Source organism: Pleurodeles waltl, chromosome 4_1 (assembly GCF_031143425.1).
Source record: "Pleurodeles waltl isolate 20211129_DDA chromosome 4_1, aPleWal1.hap1.20221129, whole genome shotgun sequence".
NCBI lineage: Eukaryota > Metazoa > Chordata > Amphibia > Caudata > Salamandridae > Pleurodeles > Pleurodeles waltl.
Window position 1 is genome coordinate 92,532,296 of NC_090442.1, and position 21,927 is coordinate 92,554,222.

Below are 21,927 nucleotides of genomic sequence, written 5' to 3' on the forward strand. Positions count from 1 at the left end.
CCTGCAATTTGCGAATCATAAATTGCGACTCACAATTTCCAGGTCGCAATGCAAGAAATCGCAATTTTAGCGATTTCTTATTTGTGGTCTGCGAATGCCTTTCATGCATTGCAGACCACTGTTTTGCACTCGCAAACGGCCGAATTTACCGATTCACACCGTTTGCGAGTGCAAAACTTTTTCGTACATCTGGCCCTTTGTGCTGAGGGAGTTAGTTGGGTTACTGGAATGGGTGTATTCTTATGACTTGTTCTGTAATAAACCTCATAACATAACCTCTACATCTCTCTTCAGGTGAAAGGCGGACTTGTCCTGAACATCATCTGTGCTTTTGTTGCTGGGATCGCCGGGATTGTGTACCTAGTCACCATTGTATTCCACGCATTGGCCTTAGTACTGGTGCGCTGCACGCCGCAGCGGCCTAAGTGCGACACTGCAAAGCACCACGTTTTTGTAAGTCTGTTGCTATTTTTGACAGTTTCACTGCTCTCTCTTTCTTCTCTTTTTGTCATGATCTCCATTTTATGTCGTCACTCTTTGATCCCGACATACCATGTCTTTCGTCTCTTTTCTCTCTGTCCTTTCATCTTTTTCCATTCCCAAAACTAACTTAGATATAAAATATGCAGCACTGTACAAACTACCGTGCACTTTTAGTCCATCAGAGGGTGAGATTGGCCGGAAGGTAAACAGACAAAAAATAGATATATGGGGTGCTTTTTAATTCACTCTCGAGACAAAAGCTCGGATGAGAGGATTAAGTGACTGGTGAAGGTGAGAGTTTAAAAGGAGTCACCTGAAACAAAGACATATTCAATGAAAACTTGGCAGGAAAAAACGAGTTCGACATTAGAAGGAACGTAGTAGACAAGGCTGGAAGATGTGAAAGAAGGAAAATAAAACGGAGGGAAGAAACAGCTGTAAGGTGAAGGAAAGGATTTAGGATGGAATGAAAGGAGAGAAATCATGACTGACCAGGTGTAGGCAGTACCGGTGGATGATCAGTGGGGCAGTACGGGTGTGGTGGGAAACACATGATGTGTGTTGTGCTAGTGTGTTTGTGTTATTAAAGTCTTGCAGTACAGCATGTGTTTTAACCAAGGTGCACCTCACTCACAAGGCCCTGTGAAGCCATCTGTAGTTGTCTTGTGGAGAGGAGACATGGCTTAGCACAGTGGTTCCCAACCTTTTGACTCCTGAGGACCCCCAATGAATCATTACTGGAAGCCGGGGACCCCCAGCAATTTGTACAATTTAATTTTCAAACATTAAAACAGTAATTCGCAAAAACTATAACAAATACACACCAAACAAATACTCAAATTACTTAAGATAAAATTATTTTATGTTAAAAAAATATCCAAAAATCAAAACATTTTATTGGGAAGGCTGGCACTGCATCTCGGCAACTACCTTTTCAATGTTTGGTTTTATTTAGGAAAGGTGAATCCTCAGGTCAGATTCTACATTTCCGGAGCGATTTCTGTTTTTATTTTTTAGGTATGCAAGATCTGAGAAAGCTTTTTCACATAAATGAGTGAAGGGGAAAGGAAGTAAACCATAAGGGTCTCTCATCTCTCCCTAGCCTCTCTGTCATATGTACTTCATTTGTTTTATAGCACCTCTCATACCACTGTAGGGTGTCAGGGCACTTTACAGGGGACTACAATGTGTAGGATTCACATGTCATTCACACTGGTAGGTATTTTGTAAGAGTGCTTGGTCCGGAGAAGCACAAACTTAGGATTCAGGACACAGCACAGTGATTAGCGATGACGTTAGCACAGTGCTTAATTTGTAAATTAAAAGGTGCCGGTGCCCAAAGCCCTCCTCTTAAACACGCGGCTGCTGCAATTAAATGTGGGTATACGGAATACTGAGGCAGCATAATCCTGAAGCCATCTTAGGACTCTGCAATCCATATAAAGCCACTCCCTGCCACTTCAGCTCACTCTTGCAGCTTTCTGCTTTCTCCCTATGTGACACTTTTCGTTTTTCCCTTCCTCCGTCTTTCCCATGTGTGTCTTTTGGTTGCAGCAAATGCTTGAGGCAGAAGAATAAGCCCCAGCCCTCAAAAATAAGTGCTGGTGCTCAGCACCGGAAACAAAAGCCACAAATTAAGCACTGCGTTAGCAATAAGAATGTATTTCTACACAAGCAAACCTTTTTTAGCAGCATACGGAAAATGAAAGACTAGGAAAAAAACAACTTTCTAATTTGTGCCATGCAGTTTGCATGCAGCTCTTTAATGGCAGTTCACAGCTCACTGTGTTAGATTACTATTATGAACTGCACAGTAACAAAAGAATCTCTGTGACAAAAGCAGTAACCCACTGTGCCATGCACATAGAATACTGTTCTTCGCATGATACACATTCTTTGCAGCAGGCATATTAACCATCTGCGCTACTTTTGAGTCAAAACTGCCACTGCACGAAACTCCCATCTCTCTCCAGCAGGTACATTAATCACTTGAGTTAGCTTGACGCTTTTATTTTCGTAGTACAAGGAGCTTTCCAGTTAAAACTGCTCAACAAAGGAAGTAATAAATATGTAAACACACACGCACTGTTTGTCAGAGGCCCCAGCTGGAGAAGTGCCTTCCTCCCAGCCCAGGCCTGCGGACCCCCTGGGAATGTGTCACGGACCCCTGGGGGTCCGCGGACCACAGGTTGGGAACCACTGGCTTAGCAGGTTTGGAGAGACTGTGGTCATGGAGAGTGATGGGAGTGAATTGCCCGAAGTTCTCCCCATCAGTAATGAGACAGATCAGCCAAACATGAGAATATATTTCTCAGAGGAATTAGAGAAATTTGCTGTTTAGTAGAAGCATTATTCCAAACATTTCTGTCACCTTCAGTTTACTTTATTCTCTACCCTACCGGCTGGTGTTTAAAAGGACAAGCAACTCTAAAATCGCACAAACAGCAATAAGAGAAAAGCTGGTTGAAACGAAGTGTTAATTGGAAATTGAAGGATGGAAGTAGCTGCTTCTTCCTATAGGGCAGTTCTAGTGGATTCTTCCCTCCAGCAAACTCTGAAAACATTTGTGCCAAATACTGCATTTTACTAATAGAGTTTCACATGAATACGATAACAGCCATACGTTTCGAACAGGGACCGATGAAATATTCCAACTCTGACAAAATACTTCCAACAGGTTCCTTTTTACATTTTTTTTTTTAAAAAGTCTAAAAATCCATAAGTAAATACATGCAGTTCCGAAATTGTCTTTCATTTTTTATATTTCTATCTTCACTTTTCATTTCACTGCCTCCCATTTTTCTGCCGTGCCTCATCCCTTGTAGATTTTCAGTCAATTGATTGATAAACTCCATGTAAGGTTGATGAGTAAAAAAAAGTTAAATATTGCGATCTCACGCATTACACAGCTGAGGCAGACATACTAATCTACAGGCCTACACATCAGTCCTGTTGCAGGCGTGTAACGAAACTGCCTTCCCCCGAAAAGAACATGGTGGGGCTGCGGGGGCCTTTGTTACGCCATTGTCCTGTCACTCAAGTTTACAGAAGCCTTAGAAGCTCAGAAAACAGTCGCCTTAGAGTGTTATTTAGAATTGTGATTATCACTTAAATAACACCTGTTAAATTTATATTTGAAAATGTAATCATATGTCCCAAAAGTTCAGTTTCTTAGTTCATGAAAATTCATACATTTTGCTATAACGCTAATCCTTTTGAAAAATAAATAACTGCCCAAAACTAATGCTTATAATTTCCTTGAGAAAAAGTATACAAATCTCCTGAGATGACAGCTTTTCCTTTTTTTGTAGATCCATGTTTTGCCCATGCATGCATTAGCTTGTCATTTTTATCAAGTACTCACATGTACTACTGCCACATATGGGTGGATTCTGCATGACTCTCTAGTATCAAATCGTCATGCCATTGATTTCCATGGTGTGCTACTAATAACCAGTTTAATGCCAAGGTCAGCATTATGCCAAGGGGGAACTTCATCATGGCATGGCTGCCTTTAATATGTCAGGAATAATCAACAATAGGCCAGTGCCATCAATTTTTCATTCCTTAATAAAGATCCCGGCACTCCAGGTTCAGCTCTCTGGACCACAACCTCATCACATTAGGAGTCTAATTGACAGAACAGGGCCTTTTCGGAGGCCCAACATTGCCATTCACACAGTAGTTGTGATCTAGTGCCTACTATTGGGTTTAAATCCTGACATGCAGCACCCTGATGGTATACTGTAAGTTCCCAGTCTTCAGGCCTGATCCCCCTAACAAGATGCTGTGCATCAGTGCTTTAAACAATATCAATTGTGCCACGATTGATTGGTCAGGCTGGACTGGCAGCCCATTAGACTTTGCATGTTTTTCTTTTTTCTCTGCCTCTCTGGAACGGTGTATCCACGCTACGTATCTTCTGACCCTCACAGTGATGGGAAAGAAGCCCTTGATGTGCTGGGCTTTAATTAAGTCCTTTTGGGGTGTTTTTAATCCTAGGAAAGGACAAATTCCACCATACACAGAAGCCAGGAAATCAACAGCTTTCATTGTTTAAAAAATTGTTTTCAGGTTGGAGTCATGAAAGCATATTTAATTTGGTTTACATTCAGTCTTTTCTGCCTCTGCGTCTCCTCCCTATGCTTAGATTAAGTCCCTTGTATCTCAGGTTGGGTACTGGGGATTCCAGTTTGCTGTCGGAATTGAAAAAGAAAAATTCCTTGAATTTGTTTAGGTATCACACCTAAATATTAATTTCCATTTTTGGTCATGGAATGAATGTACATTTCACATTTTACACCTGTACCTTTTATGACCACTGAAAATGTGGAATGGCTGCCAAGTCTCCTGGATTGTGTCCAGGCCGTTGGTCCACTTAGCACAATTGAAAAAACGTAATTCCCAAACCTCTCTTCTTGATCTACCTGGGCAATTCTTACATCTTCCAAGGTTTGTTATGTGCACAACAATTCGGGGCTCTGTTTGGCTGAAAGTTGGTATTAGATTTACAAATAAATTGGGGTTGCTGCATATGTTGAAGTTAGAGACAGAGCTAGTTAATGTTAGGAGAAGGTCAGAAACAGGATAAGGATTAGGATTATTTAAAGATCACAGACAGGTTTAGGGTAAGGGTTAGGTGTATGAAAAAGGTAGTTTGAACATAAATCATTCGAACTAATATGTCATTAGAAATACAGATAACATTTGGAGCCAACATTTTGGTTAGTGTGTCCTCCTGTTCTCCACCATTCCAATGTCCCCCCTGACTTGGTAGATTTTATCTCTGTTGTCTCTTCATATCATTATCCTCTTTCACTCCCCAGCAATAAATGTTATTCTTTTGTCCACCTCTCATTCACAGGCCTTCTCCCTAGGCATCTTCCTGCTGTTTCTCTTCTTCAGCATGCTGCAGTTCTGCGTGTCCATCTCAGCCTCAGCATTCGGGTGCAAAACCCTCCGACAGAAAGACACTGTCAAAGAGGTAAGACGGATGCAGGCATGGTATACGATGCTCTTCACAGCATAGGACATGCAGTGATAGGGTTGGACCAGATTACTATACCCATATCATAGAATGATACATTGACATAGAATCTGGCCTGCTAAGGAAGCAACATTCACATTGAAGATAACTTACAGCTCTACAAGGCCACGGCTGATAGCTCATATTAAAGCATAACATAACTGATTGAGATAGGGAACACTTGTCAGGAGTGGAAGTCTACTACCCACCTAGCTGGGTGCAATGCCAGTGGATGTCTCCCAAAATTGTCATACTTGATCATACCTCTGCGAGACGAGAGAAGTTAAAAATGTAAGTATGACTCAGAGCTCTGGCCTTTCTTTGTATTGGAAGTACTCTATTGCTGTAATTGTAAACCACTAAGTCAGACAAATGGCTTTTGTACACACTCTTGTCTTTAACAGATCATACTTAATGATCCAAGGGATCAGAGTTGCTCCAGCAAAAATTGAGAGCTTAATGGAAAATACTTTTAAACACACATCTGCTCATTACGTTTAGAACACTTACTGTAATACATTCATGGAATACTCAGGTTGTGTTAAGGGCCAAATTTAGAGGGGATGATAAGCGGACATCTGCCAAACGTTTGTGGATGTCTTGTTCAACCTTAATTCAATTGCCCCAACTCATTTAAAGTAGTGGTAGATGAAATGTGGTCCTGATGGTGGAGCTCTAACCAGCTGCTCATAGGTCGAGCAGCCATAGGGAAGCCATGCACAAAATGGACTCACATGCCTTAGCCCCACACCCCTTGCTGGTTGTAGATTAAAACAACCTATGCCTGATGTCATGCCACCTTTTACCAAACGTTTTAAATATTGCAATATGCAAATTTCCCTCTCGAACATTACCTTCCTCTTCCCATCCCAAACATTCAAAACTGTTCATGCCTAGTTGCAAACCTGCCATGTCCCCCTCCTGACCATCTTTTAGAAAGCCGGGCCTCCTTCACCTTCTTCTGTCAATCACCCTTTCTTCACTGCGCCGGACCCAGCCCAAAAATAAAAACATAATACCTGGCGTTTGGTCTCTCTTCACTCACCTGTTCCTAACTTTTCCTTTAAAAAAACACATACTTGATGTCCTACCACCAATCCTCACCATGCTTTTTAGTACCTTTGCCTCTCCCAAATGCACGCAATATACCTTGCTTCCTGCCACTCTCACACACCATGGTACTTGGTAACCTGATATCTCCAAATAAATAAACTATTCCCTATACATTGCCACCATCCCACACCACCAATGCTGATAACCCTCTTGTTAGAAATTGGGTTTTTGGATGACAGAGGTATGCACAGTGTCCAAGTAGGAAACTCAATCCTACTCAGGCTAAGTGAGATATGCACTAAAGGTTAACCTGTGCTCGCCCTCTGGTACCTTGGCACAGAGCAGTCAGGATTAACTTAAGAGGCAATGTGTAAAGTATTTGTGAAACACTTCAAATAGTAAAACAATGAAAATAACACACAAAAAGACACCACACCTTTTATAGACAAGAATGGAGCTTAAGTTTATGAGTAAAACAAGACCAAAATGACAAAAAAAACAATAAATAGAAGTCGAGAAAGGGATTTATAAAGAATAAATTGGCAAGTAGCGGTTAGACGCAATAAGTGCTTATTGGGATATTTGATCGCGCTGGATCAGGACAAGATCAAGAGTTCAGGCCACCCGCGGTGGGGGGCAGGCCAGCTACAAGACCCACGCTGAACAACAATACCATAATCCTTGTCTCAGCATGAGATGCGTCGATGATCCCCACGCAGTTGGGACGTTTCACCAGATTTCTCCATGCAACTGCAACGATGCATCAGTTCTGAGTGTGATGCGCCAGTTCCGAGTGCACCAGTTCTGAGTGTGATGTACTGGGTTAATTCACGCTGAAGGGGTGATGCTTCGATCTTTTTCACTTAGTGGCGGCTATGTGTTGGTTCCAAAGCGGTGATTCCGGGATGATGCAGCGGTTCCGAGTGTGATGCGCCTGTCCGGTCTCTGCACCATCGGTGATGCGTCGATCCACAGCAGGTGATGGATCAGTTCTAATCTGCGCAGGTTCTGGCAGATGCATCACTTTAGACTCACATCCAAGGGCCCTGGAATGTATTGGCACTACTTGGCAGAGCAAGACTTGCAGCATGCTAAGTCCAGGTGGTGTTTGTGGAAGGGAAGTCTTTGCTGTCCCTGAGACTTCAGATCATGAGACAAGCCAGCAAGCCCTTGGCATCACTTTGGTTCTGGGATGTAGACATGCAGGTTCAGTCCTTCTAACTCCTAGGCAAGAGGCCAGCAGGCAGCAGGTCAGCTCAGCAAACAAGGAGTCCAGGAGAGTAGCAGCTCAGCAGAGTGCCAGTCCTTCTAGCAGCACAGCAGTCCTTCTTCCCGGCAGAGTATCCACAGGTCCAGAAGGATACTGAGTTGGTGGTGTAAGAGGTCCAGTACTTATACCCAGTTGTGCCTTTGAAGTGGGGGAGACTTCACAGAAAGGTCTTTGAAGTGCACAGACACCCTCCCTTCCTGCCCTGGCTCTAGATTCACTGCAAGGGTATGCTGTACTTTGTGTGTGGCAGAACACTGTCCTTTCAGATGTGTCAGCCCCTCCCCCACATACTGAGCAGGCTGGCCCCTCAGGATGTTGATGGCATATCAGTCACACCTAAGCTCCCTTTGTGTTTGGCTTTCTAGACGGAATGCTCAAGCCCATCTGTCACCCTACACCAGACATGTATTGGAGAGAGGCATTAGGCACCAAATGACTAAAGTAAGAAAATGCAAACTTTCTAAAAGTGGCATTTTCAGAACTGCAATTTAAAATCTGACTTCATCATAAGGTATGATTTTAAATTTTGAGCCCAAAGACACCAAATCTGACAAACCTATCTCTTCCTGATTTTGAATTACACTTATAAGATGTAATAAGTAACCCTAATGTTATCTTATGGGAGAGATAGGCCTTGCAGTAGTGAAAACTAATTTAGGAGTTTTTCACTACCAGGGCATGTAAAACCTAAAAGAACATGTCCTGCCTTTAAATACATTGCTTCATACCTTGTGGGTAACATAGCGCCTACCTTATGGATGACTTGTATGTATAAAGAGGGAAGGTTTAGGCCAGGCAAGTTGTTTATCTTGCCAGGTCGAAATGGCAGTGTACAACTGCACACACCATCTCTGCAATGGGAGGCCTGAGAAATGATTAAGGGACTACATAATTGGGTGGCACAATCAGTACTGCAGACCCACTAGTAGCATTTAATGTATAGGCCCGAGGCACATGTAGTGCTCTTTACTAGGGAAATTAAATATGCTAATTGGATATGAGCCAATTTTACCATGTTTTAGGGGAGAGTGCACAAGTACTTTAGCAGTGGTAACTAAAACCAACAAAAACGCGGTCAGAAAATGGAAGGAGGCAGGCAAAAGTTGAGGGAAAAACCACCCTCTCAGGTGTCAGGTCTAATACCTCTGCAACTCAAAATATATTACATATAAAAACCTAATGATCTCTAAGCCTCCCGCACCACCCTTCAATCAATCAATCAGAGTTTATGTAGAGCGCACTACTCACCCGTGAGGGTCTCAAGGCACTGAAGGGGGGGGCTGCCACTGCTCGAACAGCCATGTCTTTTGATGTCTCCTGAAGGTAAGTAGGTCCTTTGTCTGACGCTGGTGGGTGGGAAGAGTGTTCCACATCTTGGCGGTGAGGTGGGAGAACGATCCGTCGCCAGCAGTCGTTCTGTGGATGCGTGGGACGATGGGTAGGGCAAGGTCGGCGGAGTGAAGCTGTTGAGTCGAGGTGTAGAAGGAGAGCCGTCTGTTGAGGTATTCTGGTCCGGTGTTGTGCAGTGCCTTGTGAGCGTGGGTGAGGAGTTTGAACGTGACTCTCTTGTTGACAGGGAGCCAGTGTAGGTCTCTCAGGTGGGCTGTGATGTGGCAGTGGCAGGGATGTCCAGGATGAGGCACGCAGAGGCGTTCTGTATGCGGTACAGTCTTTTCTAGAGTTTGGCCCTGGTGTAGGAGGCTGGCCTGGCTTGTAGTGGGTACCAAGGGGTACTTACACCTTGCACCAGGTCCAGGTATCCCTTATTAGTGTAGAGGGGTGTCTAGCAGCTTAGGCTGATAGAAAAGGTAGCTTAGCAGAGCAGCATAGGCTGAACTAGGAGACGAGTGAAGCTCCTACAGTACCACTAGTGTCATATGCACAATATCATAAGAAAACACAATACACAGATATACTAAAAATAAAGGTACTTTATTTTTATGACAATATGCCAAAAGTATCTCAGTGAGTACCCTCAGTATGAGGATAGCAAATATACACAAGATATATGTACACAATACCAAAATATGTAGTAATAGCAATAGAAAACAGTGCAAACAATGTATAGTCACAATAGAATGCAATGGGGGCACATAGGGATAGGGGCAACACAAACCATATACTCTGGAAGTGGAATGCGAACCACGAATGGACCCCAAACCTATGTGACCTTGTGGAGGGTCGCTGGGACTGTAAGAAAACAGTGAGGGTTAGAAAAATAGCCCACCCCAAGACCCTGAAAAGTGGGTGCAAAGTGCACCTAAGATCCCCAGAGAGCACAGAAGTCGTGATAGGGGAATTCTGCAAGGAAGACCAACACCAGCAATGCAACAACGATGGATTTCCTGACGAGAGTACCTGTGGAACAAGGGGACCAAGTCCAAGAGTCACGATCAAGTCGGGAGTGGGCAGTTGCCCAGGAAATGGCAGCTGTGGGTGCAAAGAAGCTGCCACCTGTAGGAGGCTGGACTGGCTTGTAGTGAGTACCAAGGGGTACTTACACCTTGCACCAGGCCCAGGTATCCCTTATTAGTGTAGAGGGGTGTCTAGCAGCTTAGGCTGATAGAAAAGGTAGCTTAGCAGAGCAGCTTAGGCTGAACTACGAGACGAGTGAAGCTCCTACAGTACCACTAGTGTCAAATGCACAATATCATAAGAAAACACAATACACAGATATACAAAAAATAAAGGTACTTTATTTTTATGACAATATGCCAAAAGTATCTCAGTGAGTACCCTCAGTATGAGGATAGCAAATATACACAAGATATATGTACACAATACCAAAATATGCAGTAATAGCAATAGAAAACAGTGCAAACAATGTATAGTCACAATAGAATACAATGGGGGCACATAGGGATAGGGGCAACACAAACCATATACTCTAGAAGTGGAATGCGAACCACGAATGGACCCCAAACCTATGTGACCTTGTAGAGGGTCGCTGGGACTGTAAGAAAACAGTGAGGGTTAGAAAAATAGCCCACCCCAAGACCCTGAAAAGTGGGTGCAAAGTGCACCTAAGTTTCCCAAAGAGCACAGAAGTCGTGATAGGGGAATTCTGCAAGGAAGACCAACACCAGCAATGCAACAACGATGGATTTCCTGACGAGAGTACCTGTGGAACAAGGGGACCAAGTCCAAAAGTCACGATCAAGTCGGGAGTGGGCAGATGCCCAGGAAATGCCAGCTGTGGGTGCAAAGAAGCTGCCACCGGATGGTAGAAGCTGTGGATTCTGCAAGACCGACAAGGGCTAGAAACTTCCCCTTTGGAGGATGGATGTCCCACGTCGTGAAGAGTCGTGCAGAGGTGTTTCCGTGCAGAAAGACCGCAAACAAGCCTTGCTAGCTGCAAGGGTCGCGTTTAGGGTTTTTGGATGCTGCTGTGACCAGGGACCAGGATGTCACCAATTGCGTGAGGAGACAGAGGGGGCGCCCAGCAAGACAAGGAGCCCTCTCAGAAGCAAGCAGCACCCGCAGAAGTGCCGGAACAGGCACTACGAAGTGGAGTGAACCGGAGCTCACCCGAAGTCACAAAAGAGGGTCCCACGACGCCAGAGGACAACTCAGGAAGTCGTGCACTGCAGGTTAGAGTGCCGGGGACCCAGGCTTGGCTGTGCACAAAGGAAATCCTGGAAGAGTGCACAGGAGCCAGAGCAGCTGCAAATCACGCGGTTCCCAACAATGCAGTCTAGCATGGGGAGGCAAGGACTTACCGCCACCAAACTTGGACTGAAGAGTCACTGGACTGTGGGATTCACTTGGACAGAGTTGCTGAGTTCAAGGGACCTCGCTTGTCGTGCTGAGAGGAGACCCAGAGGACCGGTGATGCAGTTCTTTGGTGCCTGCGTTTGCAGGGGGAAGATTCCGTCGACCCACGGGAGATTTCTTCGGAGCTTCTAGTGCAGAGAGGAGGCAGACTACCCCCACAGCATGCACCACCAGGAAAACAGTTGAGAAGGCGGCAGGATCAGCGTTACAAGGTCGCAGTAGTCGTCTTTGCTACATTGTTGCAGTTTTGCAGGCTTCCAGCGCGGTCAGCAGTCGATTCCTTGGCAGAAGGTGAAGAGAGAGATGCAGAGGAACTCTGATGAGCTCTTGCATTCGTTATCTAAAGAATTCCCCAAAGCAGAGACCCTAAATAGCCAGAAAAGGAGGTTTGGCTACTTAGGAGAGAGGATAGGCTTGCAACACCTGGAGGAGCCTATCAGAAGGAGTCTCTGACGTCACCTGGTGGCACTGGCCACTCAGAGCAGTACAGTGTGCCAGCAGCACCTCTGTTTCCAAGATGGCAGAGGTCTGGAGCACACTGGAGGAGCTCTGGGCACCTCCCAGGGGATGTGCAGGTCAGGGGAGTGGTCACTCCCCTTTCCTTTGTCCAGTTTCGCGCCAGAGCAGGGCTGGGGGATCCCTGAACCGGTGTAGACTGGCTTATGCAGAGATGGGCACCATCTGTGCCCATCAAAGCATTTCCAGAGGCTGGGGGAGGCTACTCCTCCCCAGCCCTGACACCTTTTTCCAAAGGGAGAGGGTGTAACGGCCTCTCTCTGAGGAAGTCCTTTGTTCTGCCTTCCTGGGCCAAGCCTGGCTGGACCCCAGGAGGGCAGAAACCTGTCTGAGGGGTTGGCGGCAGCAGCAGCAGCTGCAGTGAAACCCCGGGAAAGGTAGTTTGGCAGCACCCGGGTCTGAGCTAGAGACTCGGGGGATCATGGAATTGTCTCCCCAATGCCAGAATGGCATTGGGGTGACAATTCCATGATCTTAGACATGTTACATGGCCATGTTCGGAGTTACCATTGTGACGCTATACATATGTCGTGACATATGTATAGTGCACGCGTGTAATGGTGTCCCCGCACTCACAAAGTCCGGGGAATTTGCCCTGAACAATGTGGGAGCACCTTGGCTAGTGCCAGGGTGCCCACACACTAAGTAACTTAGCACCCAACCTTTACCAGGTAAAGGTTAGACATATAGGTGACTTATAAGTTACTTAAGTGCAGTGGTAAATGGCTGTGAAATAACGTGGACGTTATTTCACTCAGGCTGCACTGGCAGGCCTGTGTAAGAATTGTCAGTTCTCCCTATGGGTGGCACAAGAAATGCTGCAGCCCATAGGGATCTCCTGGAACCCCAATACCCTGGGTACCTCAGTACCATATAGTAGGGAATTATAAGGGTGTTCCAGTATGCCAATGTAAATTGGTGAAATTGGTCATTAGCCTGTTAGTGACAATTTGGAAAAAAATGAGAGAGCATAACCACTGAGGTTCTGGATAGCAGAGCCTCAGTGAGACAGTTAGTCATAACACAGGTAACACATACAGGGCACACTGATGAGCACTGGGGCCCTGGCTGGCAGGGTCCCAGTGACACATACAACTAAAACAACATATATACAGTGAAATATGGGGGTAACATGCCAGACAAGATGGTACTTTCCTACACAACCCCCCCCCCCCCCAAACAAAGGACAATAAGACTAGCCATGACCTGATGAGTCTTCATTGTCTAAGTGGAAATATCGGGAGAGTCCGTCTGCATTGGAGTGGGTACTCCCAGGTCTATGTTCCACTGTATAGTCCATTCCCTGTAGGGATATGGACCACCTCAACAATTTAGGATTTTCACCTTTCATTTGTTTTAGCCAAAGTAGAGGTTTGTGGTCTGTCTGAACAATGAAGTGAGTGCCAAACAGGTATGGCCTCAACTTCTTCAGTGCCCAGACCACAGCAAAGGCCTCCCTCTCTATGGCAGACCAACGCTTTTCTCTAGGGGTCAGCCTCCTGCTGATAAAAGCAACAGGTTGATCCTGGCCCTCAGAATTAAGTTGTGATAAGACTGCCCCTACCCCTAATTCAGATGCATCAGTTTGGACAATGAATTTTGTGGAGCAACAGGGGCTTTTCAGGACAGGTGCAGAGCACATGGCCTGCTTCAGCTCCTCAAAAGCTTTCTGACAGTTTGCTGTCCATAATACCTTTTTAGGCATTTTCTTAGATGTGAGGTCATTAAGAGGGGCTGCAATGGAGCCATAGTTCTTTATGAACCTCCTGTAGTACCCAGTGAGGCCTCCCCCCCCAGTTGAGATTCACAACAGCCATGGGGTGGCTAAGAGTGTTGTTATGAGCATCAGTTACTTGGTACTGGTGACCAAGTAGGTGTTGTTCAGGGTGGACCAGTTTCTCTATTACCATGGTAACACTGGCACCTGTGTCCCTGTAGGCCTGAACCTCAACACCATTTATTAGGGGAAGTTGCTTGTACTTATCCATATTAAGGGGAGAAGCAACCAAGGTGGCCAAATCAATGGCTCCCTCAGAGACTAACACAGCCTCTGTGGTCTCCCTAACAAGACCAACCCCAACTAAATTACCAAAAGTGAGCCCAGCTACTCCCTTGGATTGGCTATTAGTAGGTTTGCTCCCACCACTACTGCTATTACTAGGGGCACTAGGTGTAGCAGCAGGGGTTGTAGTGGTAGGAGGCTTGGTGCTTTTCTTTGGACAACTGGGATCTGTTGTCCAATGGCCTTTTATTTTACATAAATAGCACCATGGTTTCTTTTCTTTGTTTTGATTTGAAGAGGATTTGGATTCACCAACCCCCACCAGAGTGTTTTTGTGGGCCTGATGAAAACTCATTTTTAGATTTGTCTCCACCCTTGTCAGAAGACTTACCATCCTTCTTCTTGCCATCCTTGTCAACCCCTGTATGAACTTTTCTGTTCACCCTTGTTCTTACCCATTTGTCTGCCTTCTTTCCCAATTCTTGGGGAGAGGTCAGATCTGAGTCTACCAGGTACTGGTGTAACAAATCAGACACACAATTATTAAGAATATGCTCTCTCAGGATTAAGTTATACAGGCTTTCATAGTCAGAAACTTTACTGCCATGTAACCACCCCTCCAAGGCCTTCACTGAATGGTAAACAAAGTCTACCCAGGCTTGTGAAGACTCCTTTTTGGTTTCTCTGAACTTGATCCTGTACTGTTCAGTGGTTAAGCCATAACCATCTAGGAGTGCATTCCTAAGAACTGTAAAATTATTGGCATCACTTTCCTTAACAGTAAGGAGCCTATCCCTACCCTTTCCACTGAAAGTTAGCCATAGGATAGCAGCCCACTGCCTTTGAGGGACCTCCTGTACAACACAGGCCCTCTCAAGTGCAGCAAACCACTTGTTAATGTCATCCCCCTCCTTGTAAGGGGGAACTATCTTGTGCAGATTCCTAGAATCATGCTCTTTTGCAGGATGACTATTTGGAATACTGCTGCTGCCACCATGGGGTCCAAACCCCAACCTCTGTCTTTCTTTTTCTAAGTCAAATGCTTCCCTGTCTAGATCCAGCTGTTGCTTCTTAAGCTTCAGCCTGGACTCTTCCACTCTCAATCTATTGAGTTCCCTTTCTAACATTCTGTCTTCAGGGAGGGTGGGTTGGGCATGCCTTGACACAGACGAATGGTGTGAATGAACAGAGGGAGACCTGTCCCTAACAGATGGCACTCCAACATTCTGGCCTACAGAAGTAACACTCCTACTGTGATGGGAACTCACATTAGTACCAGACATGCTAGGTGGCTTGCTAGGGGGCAGGTTGGGAAGGTTCCCATCTAACACTTTTACTGGGGCTACCCCAGAGTCAGAGTGTGAACCATCAGCTAATTTCTCACCAGATGTGCCACCTAAGGACTTATCATGTTCAATGAGCATATTAACCAACAGTCCTCTAGAAGGATTCTTCCCTACCTCTAAACCTCTATCAATGCAGAGACTCCTTGATTCTTTCCAGCTAAGGTTGTCATAAGCTATGCTGGCCAGATCAAGAGTTTGGCCTGTACCAGACATGATAGACAAGAGTTTAAGGGACAGAAAAAGTTTCAGAACTTTTTAAGGAACAGAAAAAAAACTTTTTAAACTTTTAAGAAACTTTTTGAAAGTTTAGAGGTACTTTTCAGCACTTAGCAAAAAGAGTAAGAGAAGAAAAGCAAAACTTTTTGGTTAGGTTTACATACACTGAACTTGTTTTGTATATTTTTCTCTTATGAAAAGTACAAAATGACAAAGTGGTAAGTAGTTGCAAGTACTTATCCCACCGCTGCACAACCAATGTAGGGGGCTGGCCTGCCTTGTAGTGGGTACCAAGGGGTACTTACACCTTGCACCAGGTCCAGGTATCCCTTATTAGTGTAGAGGGGTGTCTAGCAGCTTAGGCTGATAGAAAAGGTAGCTTAGCAGAGCAGGTTAGGCTGAACTAGGAGACGAGTGAAGCTCCTACAGTACCACTAGTGTCATATGCACAATATCATAAGAAAACACAATACACAGATATACTAAAAATAAAGGTACTTTATTTTTATGACAATATGCCAAAAGTATCTCAGTGAGTACCCTCAGTATGAGGATAGCAAATATACACAAGATATATGTACACAATACCAAAATATGTAGTAATAGCACTAGAAAACAGTGCAAACAATGTATAGTCACAATAGAATGCAATGGGGGCACATAGGGATAGGGGCAACACAAACCATATACTCTGGAAGTGGAATGCGAACCACGAATGGACCCCAAACCTATGTGACCTTGTAGAGGGTCGCTGGGACTGTAAGAAAACAGTGAGGGTTAGAAAAATAGCCCACCCCAAGACCCTGAAAAGTGGGTGCAAAGTGCACCTAAGTTTCCCAAAGAGCACAGAAGTCGTGATAGGGGAATTCTGCAAGGAAGACCAACACCAGCAATGCAACAACAATGGATTTCCTGACGAGAGTACCTGTGGAACAAGGGGACCAAGCCCATGAGTCACGATCAAGTCGGGAGTGGGCAGATGCCCAGGAAATGCCAGCTGTGGGTGCAAAGAAGCTGCCACCGGATGGTAGAAGCTGTGGATTCTGCAAGAACGACAAGGGCTAGAAACTTCCCCTTTGGAGGATGGATGTCCCACGTCGTGAAGAGCCGTGCAGAGGTGTTTCCGTGCAGAAAGGCCGCAAACAAGCTTTGCTAGCTGCAAGGGTCGCGGTTAGGGTTTTTGGATGCTGCTGTGGCCCAGGAGGGACCAGGATGTCGCCAATTGCGTGAGGAGACAGAGGTGGCGTCCAGCAAGACAAAGAGCCCACTCAGAAGCAAGCAGCACCCGCAGAAGTGCCGGAACAGGCACTACGAAGTGGAGCTTACCCGAAGTCACAAAGGAAGGTCCCACGACGCCGGAGAACAACTCAGGAGGTTGTGCACTGCAGGTTAGAGTGCCGGGGACCCAGGCTTGGCTATGCACAAAGGAAATCCTGGAAAAGTGCACAGGAGCCGGATCAGCTGCAAATCACGCGGTTCCCAACAATGCAGTCTAGCGTGGGGAGGCAGGGACTTACCTCCACCAAACTTGGACTGAAGAGTCACTGGACTGTGGGAGTCACTTGGACAGAGTTGCTGAGTTCAAGGGACCTCGCTCGTCGTGCTGAGAGGAGACCCAGAGGACCGGTGATGCAGTTCTTTGGTGCCTGCGGTTGCAGGGGGAAGATTCCGTCGACCCACGGGAGATTTCTTCGGAGCTTGTAGTGCAGAGAGGAGGGAGACTACCCCCACAGCATGCACCACCAGGAAAACAGTCGAGAAGGCGGCAGGATCAGCGTTACAAGGTCGCAGTAGTCGTCTTTGCTACTTTGTTGCAGTTTGGCAGGCTTCCAGCGCGGTCAGCAGTCGATTCCTTGGCAGAAAGTGAAGAGAGAGATGCAGAGGAACTCTGATGAGCTCTTGCATTCGTTATCTAAAGAATTCCCCAAAGCAGAGACCCTAAATAGCCAGAAAAGGAGGTTTGGCTACTTAGGAGAGAGGATAGGCTAGCAACACCTGGAGGAGCCTATCAGGAGTCTCTGACGTCACCTTCTGGCACTGGCCACTCAGAGCAGTCCAGTGTGCCAGCAGCACCTCTGTTTCCAAGATGGCAGAGGTCTGGAGCACACTGGAGGAGCTCTGGGCACCTCCCAGGGGAGGTGCAGGTCAGGGGAGTGGTCACTCCCCTTTCCTTTGTCCAGTTTCGCGCCAGAGCAGGGCTAGGGGATCCCTGAACCGGTGTAGACTGGCTTATGCAGAGATGGGCACCATCTGTGCCCATCAAAGCATTTCCAGAGGCTGGGGGAGGCTACTCCTCCCCAGCCCTGACACCTTTTTCCAAAGGGAGAGGGTGTAACACCCTCTCTCTGAGGAAGTCCTTTGTTCTGCCTTCCTGGGCCAAGCCTGGCTGGACCCCAGGAGGGCAGAAACCTGTCTGAGGGGTTGGCAGCAGCAGCAGCTGCAGTGAAACCCCGGGAAAAGGTAGTTTGGCAGCACCCGGGTCTGAGCTAGAGACTCGGGGGATCATGGAATTGTCTCCGGGTGACAATTCCATGATCTTAGACATGTTACATGGCCATGTTCGGAGTTACCATTGTGACGCTATACATATGTCGTGACATATGTATAGTGCACACGTGTAATGGTGTCCCCGCACTCACAAAGCCCGGGGAATTTGCCCTGAACAATGTGGGAGCACCTTGGCTAGTGCCAGGGTGCCCACACACTAAGTAACTTAGCACCCAACCTTTACCAGGTAAAGGTTAGACATATAGGTGACTTATAAGTTACTTAAGTGCAGTGGTAAATGGCTGTGAAATAACATGGATGTTATTTCACTCAGGCTGCACTGGCAGGCCTGTGTAAGAATTGTCAGTTCTCCCTATGGGTGGCACAAGAAATGCTGCAGCCCATAGGGATCTCCTGGAACCCCAATACCCTGGGTACCTCAGTACCATATAGTAGGGAATTATAAGGGTGTTCCAGTATGCCAATGTAAATTGGTGAAATTGGTCACTTGCCTGTTAGTGACAATTTGGAAAGAAATGAGAGAGCATAACCACTGAGGTTCTGGATAGCAGAGCCTCAGTGAGACAGTTAATCATAACACAGGTAACACATACAGGGCACACTTATGAGCACTGGGACCCTGGCTGGCAGGGTCCCAGTGACACATACAACTAAAACAACATATATACAGTGAAATATGGGGGTAACATGCCAGGCAAGATGGTACTTTCCTACACCTGGTTCCTGTGTAGAGGGCATTGCTGTAGTCCAATTTGGGGCTTACAAGGGCTTGGGTGACCGTCCTTCTGGTTTCAGTGGGGATACATTTGTAGATCTTCTGAAGCATGCGGAGGGTGTTGAAGCAGGAGGAGGAGATGGCATTGACTTGTTGGGTCATGGACAGTGAAGAGTCCAGGATGAGTCCCAGGTTGCGTGCATGGTCAGTAGGTGTCAGTGTGGTTGCCAGTGCGGCAGGCCACCAGGAGTCGTCCCATGCGGTGGGGTTGGAGCCGAAGATACGGACCTCAGTCTTGTCGGAATTCAGTTTCAGGCAGATGTTCTTCATCCATTTGGCGATGGCCTTCATTACTTCATGGAGGTTGGTCTTGGTGATGGCGAGGTTCTTGGTGAGGGATAGGATCAGCTGGGTGTCATCGGCGTATGAGACGATGTTGAGGTTGTAAGATCGGGCGATGTTAGCGAGCGTAGTCATGTAGACATTAAAGAGGGTCGGGCTGAGGAACGATCCCTGAGATACGCCGCAGATGATTTTGGTGGCTTCAGAGCGGAATGGAGGGAGGCGGACTCTCCGAGTTCTGCCGGTGAGGAAGGAGGTGATCCAGTCCAGGGCTCTGTTGCAGATTCCTGCGTCATTGAGGCGTGTGCATAGGGTGTGGTGGCAGATGGTGTTGAATGCGGCTGAGAGGTCCAGGAGGATGAGGGCTGCGGCTTCCCCGTTGTCAAGTATGGTCCTGATATCGTCAGTGGCGGCGATGAGGGCAGTTTCGGTGCTGTGGTTGCTGCGGAATCCAGATTGGGATAGGCCCAGAGTGTTGTTCTCCTCGAGGAATCGGGTCAGTTGTTTGTTGACAATTTTCTCTATGACTTTTTCCGGGAAGGGGAGCAGGGAGATGGGCCGGAATTTCTTGAGGTCCTTTGGGTCTGCCTTGGGATTCTTGAGGAGGGCGTTGATCTCAGAATGTTTCCAGCTCTCCGGAAAGGTGGTGGTCTCGAAGGAACTGTTGATGATCTTCCGGAGTTGGGGTGCAATGACGGAGCTTGCTTTGTTGAAGATGTGGTGAGGGCAGGGGTCGGATGGTGAGCCGGAGTGGATGGTGTTTATGATTTCGATGGCGTTGTTGTCATTGACGTGGGTCTAGGAGAGCAGGAGGCTTTGTGGGTGGTGAGTCTGTGGTGTCAGTGGTTGATGGGGGATCTGTATGCTGGAGCTGTCATGGATGTCTGCGATCCACATGCAAAGCTACACTGTATGTGTTTTACTGACAGCAGAAGCACTGATAAAAAGGTCTGCTGAGCCACAAGGCTGACAGGAGTAAATGTGACAAACGGTGCAAAAGAGCCAGCGACATTCCCACCCCTTCCTCTTGACTGCAAAAGCCTGAGATGGGCAAGAAAAGGTGGTCAAGATGTGGTACTATTACTTATCATTCCTCCAACCATCATTCCAACACCTTTGTTCCCTCTCCTGGAACCCAGCGAACATGGCATCACCAGCCAGACCTTCAGGTCCCAGTTTTATAATGCTGTCGATGTCAGAGCAGCAAGAAACAGCCTTTTCATAACTCATGTACTCAATAATGGCTTCCTATGAAGCCCTTAATAACTAAACACTCTTTATTGGTCACATTGAACAAGGATAGCTTTGCTAAGTAAGTCAACACTGGGATTGGACAGCTCACTTGCTCTTGCTCCCAGAATGGGAAACACAAATTAAATAAAAGCAGATGCTAGAATTGTGAGCATTGCTCCATAAATAGTGCCAGATATTGGCTGCATTTGAAGCTGCTTTGAAGTGTCCAAGAGGTATGTGTCAATCTACGGACTCCATAAATGAATAAATATGTTCTGTTTCTGAGCATTGCCCCTTGTTTATCCTACTAACACTGGGCATTGTTTCATAAATTGGCCACATACCATCTAAAAGAATAATAAGGCAAAACTGTTGGTAGGTCAGGACATCACTTTGTCACCCCATCGATACAAAAACCAATAATAGGACAACATGTTACTCCTTGATGTCCTCACACAAACACACCCTCTCTGAAGATACTATTAGAATGGAACAGGTCACTACTGAATAAAAACACAAACTATACCTGAAACCCCACAAAAATTACTTAACACACAAACTCTCATATTTTTTGGGTAGGTTAACAAACAGTATGTTCACCGACAAAACAAATAAAAGAATGTTCAAGAAATTAACATCCTTTCAGCACGTAGGCAAATTGGCATCCTACTCATCTCCAAACCTTGATAAATTGCAAAACTACATGAATTACCATTAAAACGCACCACAGGGACACAAGATGACCTGCAGCAATGCACAGCACAAAGTACTAGAATGGTTGACTCTGATAAACTAAGCATGTATTACAACCTTAGAAAGTGTTGTATCCTAGTAACCTGTCCAGTGTTGTTTAGAATGTGGGTTTTGGAATGTGATGGTTTGAAGGACTACGGAGAAGGCAACGGGAAAGACGGTGGAGCCGGATGTGTCTTTGAACCCTGGTAGGGGTTGTTCCTGTTTACTTAATAAAGAAGACTTTTCTCATGATTGGTTGGCATCGCTTTTGTACCTTAACATTGGCGACGAGGATGGGATACGGCCATTAAAGACAATATCAGAAGAAAGTCCTGAAATGCGTGTCTACGTCAACCCCTGCCAAAGGAGGGCGAATCCTTGGAAGTAAAAGAAGAAGAAGCGCAGCATTAATTCTTTTAAACGCAGGTCCGGGTTGTACAGCAGAGGCCAGACAGGAGTAATATCCAGCAAGGTGCTATTTCGAAGATAAGAGAAAGGAGCGGATGGACAAAAGCGACATAATTCACGAACGCCGCGTCAAATATCCAGGTGTGTGTTAACGCGCGTACATGGAGCAACAGGGGCATTTTGATTAATTATAACAAAATCTTACTGTGTTTCTACGGTGAGCTTGTGGAGGACGCGCGAGGAACCACGCGTGCAGCTAAGCGAGGAACAGTGACGGTTGCTGGGTGACGTCATCACGCC

At 46.2% G+C, this 21,927-nt stretch overlaps 1 protein-coding gene across 3 annotated transcripts in view; it reads left to right on the forward strand.

Moving 5' to 3' along the window:
* The window catches only part of LOC138287417 (membrane-spanning 4-domains subfamily A member 4A-like), a 214,960-nt gene that overhangs the window by 150,337 nt on the left and 42,696 nt on the right, over positions 1-21,927 (forward strand). For all 3 annotated transcript variants that reach the window (XM_069227832.1, XM_069227833.1, XM_069227831.1), the window contains exons 5-6: positions 295-453; positions 5,348-5,467. In XM_069227832.1, the coding sequence (XP_069083933.1) occupies positions 295-453; positions 5,348-5,467 (279 nt within the window). The remainder of the gene's footprint in view (positions 1-294; positions 454-5,347; positions 5,468-21,927) is intronic.